The following is a 19,144-nucleotide window of genomic DNA, read 5'->3' as shown; positions in this document are numbered from 1 at the left end:
CGCCCTACCTGCAGGGCAGACAAACTAATCGATTGGAAAGTGTGGCTGCTGCGATACAATAGTAGTGATGATAACTCGAAGGATGCCTCCACTGCAAATATATCGCGTTTAACTGTGCTCATTAACAGTTTAGTGCATACAGGCCCTATCTGCCCTGCAGGTAGGGCGTTAGAATTGTACCTGCTGGCGCTATTGCATGATCTTAAATGGCGATTCTAACGCCCTACCTGCAGTCGCCCGTAAGTAAAATAGTAGGACTATGATTGTAATTAACGGATTTATCCCTTGTTTCAAATGTTCAGAGCATATCTAAGAGTTTTCGTTTGATGACTATTTTTCCTGTTCGCTGCCTTTCTCGAACCTCTCCTTTGCCTTTAGAGGAAAAGTTACCCCTTTATGATGATCTTTAGTGTTCACCCGCTATATTCGTTGTAAACAAGTAGCCACTTTGTACTTTGTGTCTATTCCGTTAAAAAAGACGTGACCGTTTAAAGTGATATCTCTTTGAGGCATGTTCAGTAGTTTTAAGACCCGGTTTAAACTATTGATTTCTGTATGCTTATATATCACTTAAGGTTTGTTTGTTTGTTTGATTAATTAACGTCCTATTAACAGCTATGGTCATGTAAGGACGGCCTCCCATGCATGTGGTGTGTTGCGTGTATGTTGTGTGAGGTGCGTGTTGTGGAAGACTGTGGTATATTCATGTTGTGTCTTCTTGTATAGTGGAACTGTTGCCCTTTTTATAGTGCTATATCACTGAAGCATGCCGCCGAAGACACCAAGCAACACATCCCACCCGGTCACATTATACTGGCAACGGGCAAACCAGTCGTCCCACTCCCTGTATGCTGAGCGCTAAGCAGGGGCAGAAATTACCACTTTTATAGACTTTGGTGTGTCTCGGCCAGGGGACAGAACCCATAGCCTTCCTCACAGGGGCGAACGCTCAACTCAAGGCCAAAAGTGAGGCGGTGCCAAGGGAGGCATTAGGAAAGATAAAGTCCGTTAGGAAGAAAAGAAAAGATAAGATCCTAAATTTAGTCTCTGGGTTCTGTCCCCTGGCCGAGACACACCAAAGTCTATAAAAGTGGTAGTGTCTGCTCCTGCTTAGCGCTCAGCACACAGGGAGTGGGACGACTGGTTCGCCCGTTGTCAGTATAATGTGACCGGGTGGAGTGTGTTGCTTGGTGTCTTCGGTGGCATGCTTCAGTGATGTAGCACTATAAAAAGGGCAACAGTTCCACTATACAAGAAGACACAACATAAATATACCGCAGTCTCCCAAAACATGCACCTCGCACAACATACACGCAACACACCGCATGCATGGGAGGCCGTCCTTACATGACCATAGCTGTTGATAGGACGTTAATTAATCAAACAAACAAACAAAAATCACTTCTTAGGTGTAGTTAAATATATCTTAGTAACTAAAAAGTGTTTATGCATCCGCCCTAACCCGAGACATTACTGGTGACTCGTAGTTTGTTGTTTTTAAACCAATTGTGCATTCCAGTTAAAGTGAACAGTCGGGCAATGATGGCTAAAGTCGGTGAAAATGGTGTGAATGTATCCAGTATAATTTCTTATGAAATAGAAAAATAAAATCTCTCGTCACAATCTGTCTGCGTACGAAGAAATTAATTTAAAGTATATGAATCCTAAAATGTCCTCCCGGCTGACTATGTCTGTGGTTACATTTCCACGCAGCCTCGCTTTCAATGCTTTCAACTTTCCTTTACTTTAATGGTCAGAACTGGGAAACGTAAGCAGAACTTGGCCGTCGTATTAATATGTGAGAACTTTTGGAAGGCCAATGTACGCATTTAGACTGGTTTTCTTTGCCCGACTATTCACTTTAAGTATGACTACAGAGTTCGGTATTTTTTCTGTTGAAGTGTACAATTTGTTACATACTTTGCACGCACAGTCTTAAAGTCAACAGTAATATCTAAGGTTAAGACAGATGCATAGACACTTTATATCAATTAAGTTATATTCCAGTACACCTAAAACGTGATATGTAGGCACTGGTTTAAACAGGGTATTAAACCGTACGGCTTAAACAACACACTGACCCAATAATTAATACACGATGTATTATGTTTAATAACTAACCCGAGTTTCTATTCCGACAAGGTGGCATTTTAACCCTGACGTATCAAATACCAGAAACGGTTTTTGAAACAATATTGTTTCAATATGATCTTAATGAAGAAAGATGGTCTAGTCAGCAAGAACTCGAATGTTCACATGACCGGCGTTTCAGTGAGATACCACTATTACAAAAAGACAAAACACGATTGTACTGCAACGTCTCAAAACATGAATCCGTTCACACCCGCAAAACATTGTTGCTAATAGGACCCTTACCCATAACTATCAATAGGACGCTAAGTCTAATACACCTAAAACAACAAATACCTGAAATTCTCAGCGTTATTTGTTCGTTTAATAGAAAGTGGTATTGAAGCAGAGTCCAATGATACTTAGTACCGTACTGAGTATACATATACAATACACATATTGAATAACAAATAATTGTGACATCTGTTTTTCAAACCTTCCACCCCGTCAATTTTTTCATATTCAAAAGTCACTTGAATTGGATATTGGCAGATCTTCTTATCAACGTAGAGACAACAATTAAGGATCTGTATTTCATCAGCTTGTTTTGCATAAGGACGAAACTGTTTGTAATTAAGCCGTCTCAATTATTATATGAACGCCCATCTCGCCCAAAATGCACTACAAAGCTAAGATATATGTATACTGGGACGAAATGGCGTTTACAGTTGATGTAGCAAGGAGTAGAAATGCATTTAATCTGAAGTACAGGTGATATTTAACCCAATTGGAAAGGGAGAGTCATTAGATCTGATATGAAAATACTCTTTTTCGGTTGAAAATGTAAGCCGACTGCTTGCAAAATTGCACTTTTGACTTGATTTTCCAATTCAACAGTTGCGATAATTTCAAAAGGACGTTATGTTAACAATCTTTCAACAACGACGCCCGTTGTGTGTGAATTTTCCGCAGCCTTCCAAAACACACACCCCGCACTTCATACACGCAACACACCGCATACATGGGAGATCGTCCTTACATTACCCTGGCTTTTAATAGGACACTGATCTAATCAAACAAATTTACAACAATGCCAGGCTTGCTACTTTAAATTATTGAGAAGCAGAATAAGATATAATAAAAATGATATCTTTCCCAATATCGAGTATTAACTGAGTTCAAAGTTAACCAGCACCTGCTTACTTCAGATAAAGGTCTCTTTGTAGCTAAATGATAAGTAAGCTATATGATGCGATGAAAAGTACATATATACAATAACAATAAAGATTAAGACCTCAATGAACGTATTATTAATGAGTCGTTAACATTAAAAGAAAGAAAAACCTCCAGAACCCTAAATGTAGATGAAATCTTAAATGTGTTCTTTAAACAAAACATTCCGATTTTGGAATTAAATCATGGGGGCGCGAAAACACCTGTATGAACAATTTAATAATTTAAGAGGAAGCTAAAGTATAAAATAATACAAAATTCCTTAAAAGGTATAAATCCTCGAACTCATTGTCAACGCTAAAAATTCCCAAATGTTACTATGACAACATAGACGTAAGACATGAATAGGTTTTATTTTTCGGTAATTGACGGCGGTGTCTGATAAACACATTCCAAAATTGTAACAATGTTAATGGGTACTTCCTTTATTTGGAGCTTTTGAGTATTTCTTTGGTAGAGATTATTGGCCTATTGGATAATGGGTTACACGTAATAATTTCAGTATGTTTATTATTCTTATTCGTTGTTCTATAGTAACGAATACGATTGTCGCCGCTTGTTCATGTACACAGGGAAAATGCCATGTTGCACAATACATGTTAATTCACACTATTGAAGCAAAAGGTATATAAAATTGGAGCAACACATATCTGTAGAAAGCAATGTTTTAAAATTCGGCACTTATTACTGCGATTAAATACTGGAAGTTTTGTGCAACAAAATTAAAAAATGAAATGTCCGAACATTAATCTACACTGCCGTTGCGGGTACTCCAATATCTAAACTTGTTATGATCCGGCATTTCCCTGCCTTCTCGTGTTAATGCTTCCTGGTATTTAGCTCTAAATTTATTAAAGTTATAAAAGTCACTAAAATATGATGATGTAACCGCGACCGGAAGTGCGATAAGTAAAATACCAGTAATAGAACAGAGGGCGCCAATAAAGTACCCTTGTGGTGTAGTCGGGTAAAAATCACCATACCCGACCGTCGTCATGGTAACGATTGCCCACCATATCGCCGTCAAAGCATTTGGAAATTTTATATCAGAATCGCTATTGAACTCTGACATATAAAGTAGAAATGCGAAAATCACAGATACGCATGCGAAAGTTATAGCTAATATGCATAGTTCACGTGCACTCGATTTTAAAGAAAGAATAAGGATTTTCACGCCGCAATTGTGTTGCATTAGTCGGAAGACACGGAAAATTCTTGTAGCATATAACGTCCCGATCATAAATAGCACAAAGAATGCACCTTTGAAATGGAAGATGTCCCTGTAGAATTCAATCCACAGTATGTTCCAAATGGCGACCCAAGCAACAAGATCGAGGATGTTTAAGAAACCTTTTATGAATTCCGCCTTGCATGGACACGAGTATAGCCTCAATAGCCAGTCAACCATAAAAATGAAGTTGAGTATCCCGTCGCTGATCATGAGTACAGGATGCGGCATGGTGTACCAGTACATGAGTAAGGGCTTCGAAGTAATGTTGTAGGGGAATGGCAGAGTGTTCGGGGCATCCACCCTAAACATAGGGATAGACTGTACAATGAAGATAGCGGTGGATACGACTATGGAGAAGCACAAAAACTGCATACCACACCTGTAACAGATAAAATATATAGTAATAGTACCTGGAATAATTGTAGATATACATAAGTTGTAACTTTAGAAAATAAAGAAACAGACGTCGCATTACACTGCTATGAAAACACATCAGTGGACGCCCTTTTGAGGAACGCATGAAAAACGGGAATATTTTGTCGCAACCACTTTGCACACATAAGGCAGTCCTTAATGACCCTTACTGTTAATAGGATTTACTTATAAGCTAATCAATCAACCACGTGTTGCTCAATGGCGTTCAAATGTTACGGAAAATAAACCTGTGCCAGATTTCCACTGTTACAAGGAGAGGCAACACAATGCTCCAAAATCATGCACCCACTGTGTGTTGGTGGAGAAGTCAAAAATTCCTCTTTGAGATTCTTTTTTAACTTTGTGACCGCGTTCTATCAACCCCCACCTTAATATCAATATTGAGATGTTCTAGATTATGTTATGTTTCATAATCTTTTTATATAATTTTATAAAAACTGAATTATGTGTCAATTTGTTTGCATAATATTTGTCATCTTTGATATGAGTTTTATATAATTGTTTATAATTAATTTGTCACGTTACGGTGGCCATTTTCAATTAATTTAACTCATTGTTTTCTGTATCTGTAGTGTGCATAAATAACGGATAACGTTTTATAGACATATTTATAGATTTAATTGTTAGACATCAATTAGGCTACAAAATGATACATATTCCAGACCTGGGTATGTGTACGATTTTGGCTATTTAGTACGCATATGTGGTTCTAAATACACAATACGCATTGCGTTGGCTTTCTACGATTTATTGATGCAAATTAAAACTTTAAAAAAGATATCGTGATCATACCTTTCTCCGTAATTAGCGCTATATCGGAACACCTCGAGGAGTTCCGGTTGCTATGAAGCGTCTTAAGAGCGCTTGAATGTGATGAACATTTTGCATGGAAATGTGAAGCGTCAGCGTGACACTGATCTGTTAGGAAAAAATGTCTAGCCTAAACAAAAGCAAAAATGACAATCGTGAGGACTCTTGCACACCTAAAAAGTTACGGACGAAGGAATTGATGGCAAGTATAGTGAGGAGTGGCCCTTTCTCTAGATGTCACAAAAGGGCACACATTACGTATTTTCCTCCTAATGTGCCAGGTACTTTTCCTGCGGCCGTGCTTGGAGTTATGACTGCCAAAGACACGTGGGTCATGATAGTTACTTGCCGTTTTAGTTTATATCATATTCTTGTTATCTTACCAACTTAACAATTCTGTGCTGTGTGTATTGGAACTATAAACAATATATTTGAAATGTATAATTGTTTTATTGTAATTAATATTAAGATATCCGTTAAAGTAAAAATCAAATAATGTATATTATAATTAAGTACTTTTCTGTGCTGGTAACAGTTCATTGACCGATAATTTAAAATACACATTGGTTGTGCAAAATACACATTGGGGCAATGGGAAATCCACATTTACTTCAGAATATATACCCAGGTCTGATATTCATTGATTGAACTACCAAATGCATAATGCATATTTGAAGATAGGCAGTACATTAACCATGATGTTAATCAAACTGAGTGAGTGTGTCCGTCTTAAACGTTTAACCTATAGATAACCGAGATGTCTGTCCCAATTCCGAGATTAGGTTGGAAGTGTAAGTAACAATATACATGTAGCACGTTTCTGTGTTTTATTATTGCTTTGAAGTGCTACTCATTTTAGACACACCTCATTCCCCGCGGTTCTGCTCACATAAGAGTGTCATGAAAATTACAAACAACTATGATAAAATCAGTCAGCTTCAGATGCAATCAAGATGGAGACACGAGTGCATTAGAGTACAAAAAGCCATGCTAAACCAGCAGTTTTTACTTTAGGAATAACGTATTGGGAACGTGACACTATCCACAATAAATGTATTCTTGCGTTTTTGTCTTAGTTTTAAATTAATGAAAGAAATTCTATCATGTGAAGAGTTTAAAACGTTCAATTAATTACACAAAATGGATTTCAATCATTTTAAGGAAATCCAATTAAGAACAATGTCAATGCACCATAGCGCTGTCTCATCCTTTTCAATTGCATAGACGATACCGTTGTATGATTTATCATTGAAGGCAGCTGAGCTTTTCAATTTAATTATTATCAAATACCTATTGATCTGCCAAACGGTTTGTTAATTAACAATTTGGTATACTTTATAAGACTTCATCATTAATATCATGTACACTCGAATTAAGGTTTTGTATCAGAATACTAATACAATACCTTTAATTCAGTCAGTCATCAAACAACATTGGCAACATATGTTTGTATACTGAAACTAGCAATATTGTCCAATCGCAGAGAGACTCCAAACTTGTCATACATATCTTAACACGCGTTGTTATAGCTAGCACAAAGTTAAGCATTTCATAAACACATAAACTGACGGAATTACCAGTCGATTTGTTTGTTTTTTTTCAAAGTGTAGCGACATGCATACCAGTGGTTTTAATATGTAAATATAAACTATATTTGCGAAACGTATTAATTTAATTCATACAAATCACATTCAATTGCCATGGTGTACGCATGCAAGGGGTTAGTTAACTAGTGGAGACTAATGTGGGGGAAATGGAACTGGCATGCATTAACATTTACAATGAAATAGCATGTAAAACAAAAATTCCTTCCTGAAAATAAAGCACATTACGCATTAAAAAGCTATACCACTGCATGTTTAGAGTTAATGTTTGGCATGGCGTGTTTCGTCTTAACATATGATTTTATCCAGCATCTATGATAAAATAGTGTTGTTTGTTTTAGAAACACCACTGTCAGAAACTTAACAGACTTCTGTAATCCTCGAATACCAGGCAATCTTTCCTCGAGGTTCATTTATATGCAATTAAAAGGCTTTTAGATTCAAAGTACATAATTGATACAGATCAGTATATTACTGATGAGTACATGAGAACATGGTATAGAAACGATAACAGAGGTATGATAAGTAAACTTAGCTTCAATGGTATTATACATGAAAATATGAAACATAGACATTTGTAAAAAGATACTAAAATGCAATGGATCTCACTGATACATAGCTGCAATATTGTAGCTCAAAAGACTTTTTGACAGAAAATAGTGTCGTCTTTAGAGCTACAATTGATGCCTATTACTGCTAATGGAGCAAAGTAATGATTATGCAAACCATTATAAAACGTTTGTTTGCATTTTTATCGTACTTGTTTGATATCGCATACCTACTAGGCAATAAAACTGAACCACATAAAATATCATATTCTCATCGAGGCATTGATTTTTTATATAATACATATGAAGGTCTTTCTGAAGGAATTTATACGACAAGTCGACAAATTGTGAATTTGACGTCTTGTGAGCGGGACGGTAGATATTAAGAATGGTAGTTATGTTTGTTTTGGACAACAATAATATGTAAATGCATGTATAAGCATAAAATAATTGGAAACCTACAAAAAATATATAAAACTGTGTCCGAGTGATTTTCGGAGGCAGTGCTCCACCACGACACATAGGGACCAATTCGTACCCGGCCGAAAGGTATAGTAGGCCGGGTACATATACTCGTTCTAACTGATACACATCTATATGCATTCACTGTTAGGGTAGCAAAATGAATAGTTCAATGTAAGGAAAACTCTGAATGCGTGTACATGTAGATTGATAAACGTATGAATGAGGGAAACTGCCCATAGCGATCGTCTTCTGTGGTACCTTCACAAATGGAATTTCTGCGATTTTTACGTTCAGATTATCTAGACAGGACATCTACTCATCAAATTTCGTTTCACGATAGTAGGTACTTAAATGGTATACAAAACGGGAAAAAAAACTACATTACCTTGGCTAGTGTACCCTTCCTGTGGTTATTGAGACATTTCCAGGTTCGATCCCGTATGCTCTGTTCTCTCTCTTGTGTTTTTATCATGTACGGCGAATCACAACAATCGGTGGAGAGTATATCTGTCTTATTCTCAACACAGGGAACATTGGAGAGCAATCTGTTTAGCACTTCCATGTCTTCATCTTTCTGATAAAATGCCTTCCAACAACATTTTGCAAGGTGGCTTTCCGGAATTTTCCAGTAAGACAGTTCTTCTCTTACTCGCTCGGAGCACACGGAATTCGGTATATGAAGTCTGCCTGTACTGAAGTAATCAAGGATTGTGTCAAATACCTCTGCATTCCGGTCAAAGAAATATTCTCCACTGTTTGAGTCAAAGAACTCTGATGCTTTGTCCAGATTAGCCAGAGGAGAATCAGCTGGTGCCTTCGCTAGAGTTGCAGTTTTCGTCTTAAACACAGTTCCACGAACGTTGATAACAAGTAAATCCATTATACTTGTGTAAGTGCTATATGTATTGAAAATGAATGATATCCTCGTTCAGTAAGCGTGTCTATGGATGTTCCACACACTTATTGATTTTACATGTAATTGATTTCAAAGAATATCACGGATACAATGATTTAAATTTTTCATCAGCAACTTTGAACTTCTATCTGAAAATTAATTGTTTCCAAAGGGTTGATAACTGTATCGGTTGACTTTATGCGACAAACCTGGGTCCCGATAGAATCCACACCAGCATTACCCGGAACAGGTGTCACAGACCCTGACTTCAAACGGGCATCATATCATGTTTATTTCATATGTATTGCACTATAGAATGCATAGTCTATTCGGAAGCTCCAAACCATTCCATGTATAAATCCACAATATGTCTTTAATTTTAAAACAGCACCATGTACACCTTCGGAGGCCATAACATCTGTAACCAGTATTACACAGGAGTTATATAGCTGTCTACATTAACAGGAATCATCAGCATAGCACCGCCAATGTACTTCCCATCTGTACAAGTCAACACACACCAATACAGCCCACTGTCTATCACAGACAATTCACTTTCTAAATAGCACTGAGATACTAATTACCACACAAAGACAGTGCCTATTTGCAGAAAAACACTACACATCGACACGGTGTGTTTTTATGTGAACTTTTTAACGTATTGTTGTGTTAGCCTGACTCATCTGGTGTAGGCACAATAACTTCACCCAATGGACAGTTTGCCGCCGATTTCAGCTAAAAACTACGGTGACAGCAGCTGTATGTGACAGCTTGTTTAAAACAGTATGTTCGTCCTCGTTTATGGTAACGTAGCTGTCTTGCGTATTTAATCGGAATGCTGCATGAAATGCTGTAAAAGATTCATCATTTAAAATAATTTAAACTGAAAATTAAAATAAATTCTTAAACGTAACGGCGTCTTATAACAGTTACAGGTTGTTCTAGATTAAAGCATTTTATCAACCATAAAAACAACAAATCTGTTTGCTAACATTTTCTGCACCGTATTTCGTATGTCTATCAACTTAACTAGTATATAGTATTTCTCGATACGTCTGCGTCGATATTTTTAACGAAATAATTGCTAATAACCAAAGAATCTGAAACAAGTTAACCGAGATTTTCGATTGGGAAAATATTTTGAATTTCAATCATCAAAGGTAATATTAGATTCGTTAGGTTTATCATTTAAAGGCCCATTACCTTTCCGGAGCAAAATATAAAGGTTTCTTAAAAAACATTAATAACATCAGAAAATGCATACCGATGACCTAAAATAAGGTTACGACACCAAACATGTGCAAGATTCCATGCGTAATATATGAAAACAGTGGAGAGTCAATTCGCTGTTTTGCCGTCTGGCGCAGTGATAGTCTACTTGTTTACATACACAAACTCTTACTTGTAGGCCATGTTAAATTCCATACTTCTTGAATAAAAATACTAGGTTCTTATTGATAAATTTATTGTAGGTAGGCAATATATATATTCTATATTATTGAGCTACAATGCCATTAAAGTTTGTAACATTTGAAATTCCTCAAGACCTGACTATTAAAATCCAGTTATGTCCCTTAGACTACAGGTCCCCTCTGATAATATTGGTGAGGAACACACTTGTAAAAAAAATTGAATGGTCTTGTTTATGATTCTTTATACCTTTTACTTTACCCCCTTCCACGTAAGAATTCGTCCCGAATTATGTATTTCATTTAAATTTCAGGTGGTCCACGAAGGCAGTATGGGTCTGAACAGTGACGAGCTTTCTTGAGGTATGTATTCTGACAATGAAAAATGTCCGTATCCAAATTATTAGTATTATTACTTAAACTATACTAGATCTGTAAAGAAGATCATTCTGATAATATTACTTTTAGGATATACATTATCCAAAGTTATCTTATCAAAAAAATATGTAACATTAATAAACAATATATAGGATTACCCTCTTCACTTATTACAATATGCATATATAAATTTGTATTTCTGGGTTATGTGTATCAATAGGGTAAAACACTAACTCCCCCCCCCCCCCCCCCCCCCCCCCCCTCCCATCCATTCTTATACCTAATAATTTCCCAGTTTTTCCTCTACAATCTTTACTAGCCCTTCTAATTCAAAATATTAAAAGTTCCTCTAGTTCCCGGAATCAATTCGGCAGGGTTCTATGCGAAGGTGCAATGTTCTTATTCCGCAGATAATTAAAAATCGTCCGGAAAATGTTTCCCATCTCAATCCAGAAAGAAGGTAAAATTCTTCTGCACCATCCGATGGGGAAATCCCTCCTCGGCCATAAGGTTTCCCGAACAAGTTGCATATCTCTGTCCACCAAGATTAAGGATAAGCCTTTGTGATGAATTTATTGCATTCTGCAAAAAGAGTCTATGCCCTGCAGGTAGGGCGTTAGAATGTACCTCTGCCCCTATTTCATGATCGTAAAAGGCGACTTAATTTGTGATCACATCTTTTAGTTTCTTCCTAACTGACTTTATATTTTCTAATGCCTCCCTTGGCACCGCCTCACTTTTCGCTCTTGAGTTGAGCGTTCGGCCCTGTGAGGAAAGCTCTGGATTCTGTCCCCCTGCCGAGACACACCAAAGTCTATAATAAAAGTGGGAATTTCTGCTTCCTGCTTAGCGCTCAGCATACAGGGAGTGGGACGACTGATTCTTCCATTGTCAGTATAATGACATATAGTGACCGGGTGTTGTGTGTTGCTTGGTGTCTTCGACGGCATGCTTCAGTGATATAGCACTATAAAAATGGCAACAGTCCCACTATACAAGAAGACACAAAATGAATATACCGCAGTCTCCCAAAACACGCACCTCGCACAACATACATGCAACACATCGCATACATGGGAGGCCGTCCTTACATGACCATAGCTGTTAATAGGACGTTAATTAATCAAACAAACAATTATTCGATGGTTTATAAGCAACTGGGATAAAATTGACACTATAGCCATCGTCTGTGTCCGGTTGGATTGGGTCGATAAATTGGGAAAACACTACTGTTTGGCCCTCTGGCTCCTCCGGCGTTGGATCTTCCGTGTTTTGCTCAAGCAGTGACAGATCACCAATCTTACCATGGGAATTCACTGTTGATTGGCTCTCTGGTTCCTGCGGCTTCGGACCTTCAAACCCACCTGTTCTACCTCCTTATCTGTTAAATGAACAGAGTGATCCGAGTGGATGAGATCTTCCGCCACGTTTTCTGAGTATTCCTGCTCGGACTTCTCAGAGCTGTCTTTCGAGGAGGAAGTGAATATTCAAAGCCGGTTGGGAGCCTAGGTACCCTTTGTTTGGTTTGGCTTGGATGGTTCCGCCCTCTTCTTGGTAAGAGCCTGCTCTAGCCCTGCAGGTAGGGCGTTAGAATTATACCTGCTGCCCCTATTCCGTGATCGTAAAAGGCGACTAAATTTGGGTGTGTTGCTTGGTGTCTTCGGCGGCATGTTTCAGTGATATCAAAACGGTAACACTTCCCCTTTACGAGAAGACACAACATGACCAAAGCTGTTTAAAGGACGTTGATTAATCAAACCACCACTAGGGACCACCACTGATGCCATTTTTCGGGGGGGGGGGGGGGGGGGGGGGGGGTTGGAGGTGGCTGTACAAGTGATGGTCTTGCTCGCAGTTCTTGCCGTTCCTGTATTGATTTTGGCTCCCGGGAGATTTTTTTTCACGAACTGCCTTTTCCCTCTCTGGAAATTTGTGAATTATTCCAGCTCCGCAGGGTTGAAGGTCACAGTGTTCCTCTTCATCGTTTCCATTGTGCCACCTGCACACTTGGCGTGCGGAGCACCCACTCGGTTTGCCAACCCTTCACATCGAACACCAAAAAACAAAACATGAATAGGTTAAATGGGGCTCCGCAAAATATAGTTTTGCGCAGTGGGTTTCGCACATTAGGCACTTGAACCTTGTAATTTTATTGTAAAAGATACAAAATTTATTTTTAACCCACACCAAATTAATTTATAGTTCGTCAGGAGCAGTCCACGTAATTTTTATGGTTCGAGACATTTTTTTTTTTTTTTTTTAAATGAGACCATACTGGGATTGGGACGGCTGGTTCGCTCGTTGTCAGTATAGGGTGATCGAGTTGGGTGTGTTGCTTGATGTCTTCGCCAACATGCGTAAGTGATATTGCACTACAAAAAAGGGCAAGGATTCCAATTAACAAGAAGACATAACACGAACATACCGCAGTCTCCCAAAACACGCACCTCGCACTTCACACCCGCTAAATACTGCATACATGGGAGGCCGTCCTTATATGACCCTGGCTGTTAATAGGACGTTAAAATAATCAATAAACAGACAAACAAAATGTTATATAAAGGGGTCGGGGAGTATCGTTGTCTATTACTGTTTTATCTCCACAAATAGGATCCAAAAACCTCCCTGATACAATAATTTCACTATTTGAAGGAATATTTACATCCTCAGAAATACACTCTCTGCTACAAATAAACTCAGTTCCATCTTGGAATCTGCAGCACTGGACATGTTTCCCTTTGATTGTTAGACGAAATTATTAAGCAAGATATTAACGGAATGAGCTGCAATACAATCTAAACCGTAAATACCATTTTGCTTAATATCTGCCATCAGGAATTTCTGCTTTAATTCCATGTCACCAAGTTCTAAGTTGAGCTTGCATTTAACCGAAAATGGCTTTCTTTCTCCAGTTACAGTGACTAAGTTTAATTTAATAGGGCTTATTTCAATTTTTCCTTTTAGCTAAAGCTTTCAATGAAAGATTGACTTAAAATAGATACATTTGCTCTGGTATCTACGAGAAGAGTAACATATTTATCTTGAATCCACGTGTAAAATTCCTATCTTATCATTGTTCATACTGTTCACAAATATCCATAGGTCTGTTCCCATTCTCCACCGATTTCTGACTCTGGAAATCGGCCTCTTAAAGTTTCCCTGGATGTTTTGTGTAGTTTGGTTCCCTGCCGGAGAGCTACATATGTATTAGCTCCACCACTTAAGTTATCTTGTCTAGCATAATTGCTGTTTGGATGGTTCCGACTAGGCCTATTATGATAATTTGTTTGATTATCTCCCCTAGAATAGAATTTCTTTTAGGAACTATCATTATGAGATTGTTTTAGTCTAACAGTGATTATAAGACCTATTTCTGTGGAAATTTAAATTTGTTTTAGTTTTACAAAAGAATCCACAAATTGGCAGGGCGGGGCATGGTTGTCTATTCCTACCCTCAGATACTCTTTCCTCTCCTGACAGAACTGATGTACTGTTTAAGCCTCATCTTGTTTGTCCTGCTAATACCTGTGAGGCCTCAAGTCTTATATAATCATTGTGTAATCCGCCTAATTAAATAAGGCCTTGCAGCCCGAATTACTACTTAAAATACTCATTTCAAAATCTTGTAAAGCGATCAATGTTTGTTTGATCAAATATCAATTTAACGTCCTAGTTAACAGACAATGGACAAAGTAATTAGCGGACCCCTCCCATGTAATGAGATTTGTTGTTATGTATGGGTTTGGTGAACAGTGGTGGGTATACATATATCTAGTTATGGGAGTAAAAAATCCATAACTCGCGGTATACTTCGTCTCTTCTACAGGAGAAACATCCACAGTCCAGTTGGCGAGTGACAGGTACTATGGGAATAACTTTTGTATTCTGGTTTAAAGATGCCCCACCGCTGAGAAATGGTATTTTTCACTATCAAAAACAGAAGCAGACGATTTAGTATTTTTTTCAATTACAAAAATTGCTTACTTTACACCATTACCACAATTTAAAAGTTTGAGCTTCAAATTTAATTCAAGTTAAAAAAAGAAATATAATGAATTGCATCCCAAAAAATTCCGTGTCATTATATCCTATATGGAATGTACTGATTGCGCATGCACCAAAGGCAAAATAAATTATTTTATTTTTTGTGTTAATAAGACATATATATACACGATTAAACACCAATTATTCTTCAAACGACGAATATATTTTAAGAATGGAGGACCAGTGAATGTTGGAAATTCTACCATAACAACGTCGTCCATAAAGGTAAAATATGTCCAAGTACCTTGCCCATAGCACCATTGAACAAGCCAAAGGAGACACAGATTTACTGAGAGCATTGCTTTTGCATCTCGACTGATGTACACTGTATCCAGGAGACCTGCAGAAAAGATCGCACAACGCTTTGAATGCAGTCCTTGGGTGACTGCCCTGCACTTTGCAATAGGGCATTCATCAGACTTGGAGTTAATTGTAAGATTTTGGCTTTGTTATGCTGTCATTCTTCCTCGTGTTTTGGAAATACAAACAACCCTTCCTCTGACATTTATTCCGCAAGGGTATTCCCATAAGTTGTCTTCAGATTTCCCCATTGAAATTGCTGTAGCTACAATGCTTGAGATGGGGTCGCATTGTAATATCATAATGCCATCAGGACACTTCATTAGTTTGTCTCTGACTTGTCCTAACGAATGATGCTATGCAAGTGCACAACAGTGTCAAAGCCCTTCTAAACTAAAACCCCATGCATGGCAGCGGGTGCTTTGTTCGTGCTGGACTGTTTAGCACCGGAGGAATCTAGACATCGTCACCGAGAAATATAACAACGGGAAGGCCACCCCAAGGTTCATCAAACTTTGTCCCAGAATATATCCCACACCTGCACATGAACTCCATCCAACCTAATGTGGTAGCTCAAATGAGAGACCTCTCATCCACCAGAAGGACCTCAACACCACTGCACGTTTTCCTGAAGGCTTTTTGCAGCATTTTCATGTCCTTAACTCTGTTGTGTGTTGGAACCTTCAAGAAGTTGTGTAGTTTTACTCCAGAAATGAGGTTTGCGCTACTGCTGGGTGGACAAAAAAACCTGTGCTGCCTTGTTGTAATTAAAAATTGAACAGCTTTCACTAAACACTTGATCAAATATGATTTTCCGGAGCCGGTTGTACTATACACAACTAGCCAGAGTGATTTGAAGAATTTGTCACCTTGCAAGTACTGTTGGAAGGATTTGAATAGCAATGTTAAATGCAAGTCTCTGATCTTCATTCATATCTGAAAGACTAACATTTAGAAGATCAAGACCATTCTGTATACTGCCTCCATTGCTAACTGCATTGATCACTTCAATCCAAGTTTTCCCAAGTCTTGTGGATAATTTGATGCACTTTGGCCCCAGTCATAATCTGGTCCTCTATTGTTATATGTAAATTCAGATGAAATGTCGTCATTACATGCTGTTGGTCTTATAGCATCCATCCATTCAGGTTACTCAACATCGTTTTCGGAGGAATCATCAAGTTCCTCCTCTTCTTCATAGTGGTCTTTGCTCTTTCAACATAAGTCTGGAGAAAATTGTGGAAACTGTCTGTCCAGGATCTTTCATCTGCTTTTATATCCGAGAGGAATCTCCCATTCGAAAAATGCTGAACAAGCATGGTCCTTCAGTAGTTTTCATCAAGTGGTCAGGAAGGTTGTTTATATGCACCAGATATGACAGGAACTCTTCCTGTTTTGCAGTCATAGTTGTAAAACGAACTCCGATCCTTTTCATCCCTGGCAAGGTATTTTCCAATTCAGTGCTTTTGTTAAGTACATGGCCCCTTGCTCATGACTGGCTCCAGACAAACTAATCGATTGGAAAGTGTGGCTGCTGCGATACAATGGCAGTGATGATAACTCGAAGGATGCCTCCACTGCAAATATATCGCGTTTAACTGTGCTCATTAACAGTTTAGTGCATACAGGCCCTATCTGCCCTGCAGGTAGGGCGTTAGAATTGTACCTGCTGCCGCTATTGCATGATCGTAAATGGCGATTCTAACGCCCTACCTGCAGGGCAGTCGCCTGTAAGTAAAATAGTAGGACTATGATTGTAATTTACGGAGTTATCCCTTGTTTGAAATGTTCAGAGCATATCTAAGAGTGTTCGTTTGATGACTATTTTTTCCGGTTTGCTGCCTTTCTCGAACCTCTCCTTTGCCTGTAGGGAAAAAAAGTTACCCCTTTATGATGATCTTTAGTGTTCACCCGCTACATTCGTTGTAAACAAGTAGCCACTTAAGGTACTTTGTGTCTATTCCCTTACAAATTACTTGACCGTTTAAAGTGATATCTCTCTGAGGCATGTTCAGTAGTTTTAAGACCCTGTTTAAACTAGTGATTTTTGTATGCTTATATATAACTTCTTAGGTGTAGTTAAATATATCTTACTAACTAAAAAGTGTTTATGCATCCGTCCTAACCTGAGACATTACTGGTGACTCGTAGTTTGTTGTTTTTAAACCAATTGTGTATTCCAGTTAAAGTGAACAATCGGGCAAGGATGGCTAAAGTCGGTGAAAATGGTGTGAATGTATCCAGTATAATTTCTTTGAAATAGAAAAATAAAATCTCTCGCCAAAATCTGTCTGCGTACGAAGAAATTAATTTAAAGTATAGGAATCCTAAAATGTCCTCCTGGCTGACTATGTCCGTGGTTACATTTCCACGCAGCCTCGCTTTCAATGCTTTCAACTTTCCTTTACTTTAATGGTCAGAACTTGGCAGAACAATGCACGCATTTAGACTGGTTTTCTTTGCCCGACTATTAACTTTAAGTAAGACTACAGAGTTCGGTATTTTTTCTGTTGAAGTGTACAATTTGTTACATACTTTGCACGCACAGTCTTAAAGTCAACAGTAATATTTAAGGTTAAGACAGATGCATAGACACTTTATATCAATTAAGTTATATTCCAGTACACCTAAAACGTGATATGTAGGCACTGGTTTAAACAGGGTATTAAACCGTACGACTTAAACAACACACTGACCCAATAATTAATACACGATGTATTATGTTTAATAACTAACCGGAGTTTCTATTCCGACAAGGTGGCATTTTAACCCTGATATATCAAATACCAGAAACGGTTTTTGAAACAATATTGTTTCAGTATGATCTTAATGAAGAAAGATGTCTAGTCAGCAAGTACTCTAATGTTCACATGACCGGCGTTTCAGTGAGATACCACTATTACAAAAAGACAAAACACGATTGTACTGCAACGTCTCAAAACATAAATCCGTTCACACCCGCAAAACATTGTTGCTAATAGGACCCTTACCCATAACTGTCAATAGGACGTTAAGTCAATACACCATCAAAACCTAAAACAACACATACCTGAAATTCTCAGCGTTATTTGTTCGTTTAATAGAAAGTGGTATTGAAGCAGAGTCCAAGGATACTTAGTACCGTACTGAGTATACTTGTTTGTTTGTTTGTTTGATTAATTAACGTCCTATTAACAGCTATGGTCATGGAAGGACGGCCTCCCATGTATGCGGTGTGTTGCGTGTATGTTGTGCGAGGTGCATGTTTTGGGAGACTGCGGTATATTTATGTTGTGTCTTCTTGTATAGTGGAACTGAGTATACATATACAATACACATATTGAATAACAAATAATTGTGACATCTGTTTTTCAAACCTTCCACCCCGTCAATTTTTTCATATTCAAAAGTCACTTGAATTGGATATTGGCAGATCTTCTTATCAACGTAGAGACAACAATTAAGGATCTGTATTTCATCAGCTTGTATTGCATAAGGACGAAACTGTTTGTAATTAAGCCGTCTCAATTATTATGTGAACGCACATCTCGCCAAAAATGCACTACAAAGCTAAGATATATGTATACTGGGACGAAATGGCGTTTACAGTTGATGTAGCAAGGAGTAGAAATGCATTTAATCTGAAGTACAGGTGATATTTAACCCAATTGGAAAGGGAGAGTCATTAGATCTGATATGAAAATACTCTTTTTCGGTTGAAAATGTAAGCCGACTGCTTGCAA

General features: G+C 38.0%; 2 protein-coding genes across 2 annotated transcripts; both read right to left on the bottom strand.

The window, feature by feature from the left end:
• Positions 1–3,667: 3,667 nt before the first annotated feature.
• On the bottom strand, positions 3,668–4,906 carry LOC138330638 (potassium voltage-gated channel subfamily A member 10-like). Its single transcript, XM_069278190.1, has one exon. The coding sequence runs from the start codon at positions 4,904–4,906 to the stop codon at positions 4,049–4,051; it is 858 nt and encodes a 285-aa protein (XP_069134291.1). The 3' UTR covers positions 3,668–4,048.
• A 3,837-nt stretch (positions 4,907–8,743) lies between these two features.
• On the bottom strand, positions 8,744–9,589 carry LOC138330892 (potassium voltage-gated channel protein Shaw-like). The gene has a single exon (XM_069278381.1). It carries the CDS (start codon positions 9,274–9,276, stop codon positions 8,773–8,775), a length of 504 nt encoding a protein of 167 aa, XP_069134482.1. The 5' UTR covers positions 9,277–9,589; the 3' UTR covers positions 8,744–8,772.
• Between the last annotated feature and the right edge of the window lie 9,555 nt (positions 9,590–19,144).

Source organism: Argopecten irradians, chromosome 9 (genome assembly GCF_041381155.1).
Source record: "Argopecten irradians isolate NY chromosome 9, Ai_NY, whole genome shotgun sequence".
Classification (NCBI taxonomy): domain Eukaryota; kingdom Metazoa; phylum Mollusca; class Bivalvia; order Pectinida; family Pectinidae; genus Argopecten; species Argopecten irradians.
Note: the sequence above shows the minus strand (reverse complement) of the source record. Positions and strands in the feature narration are given on the sequence as shown.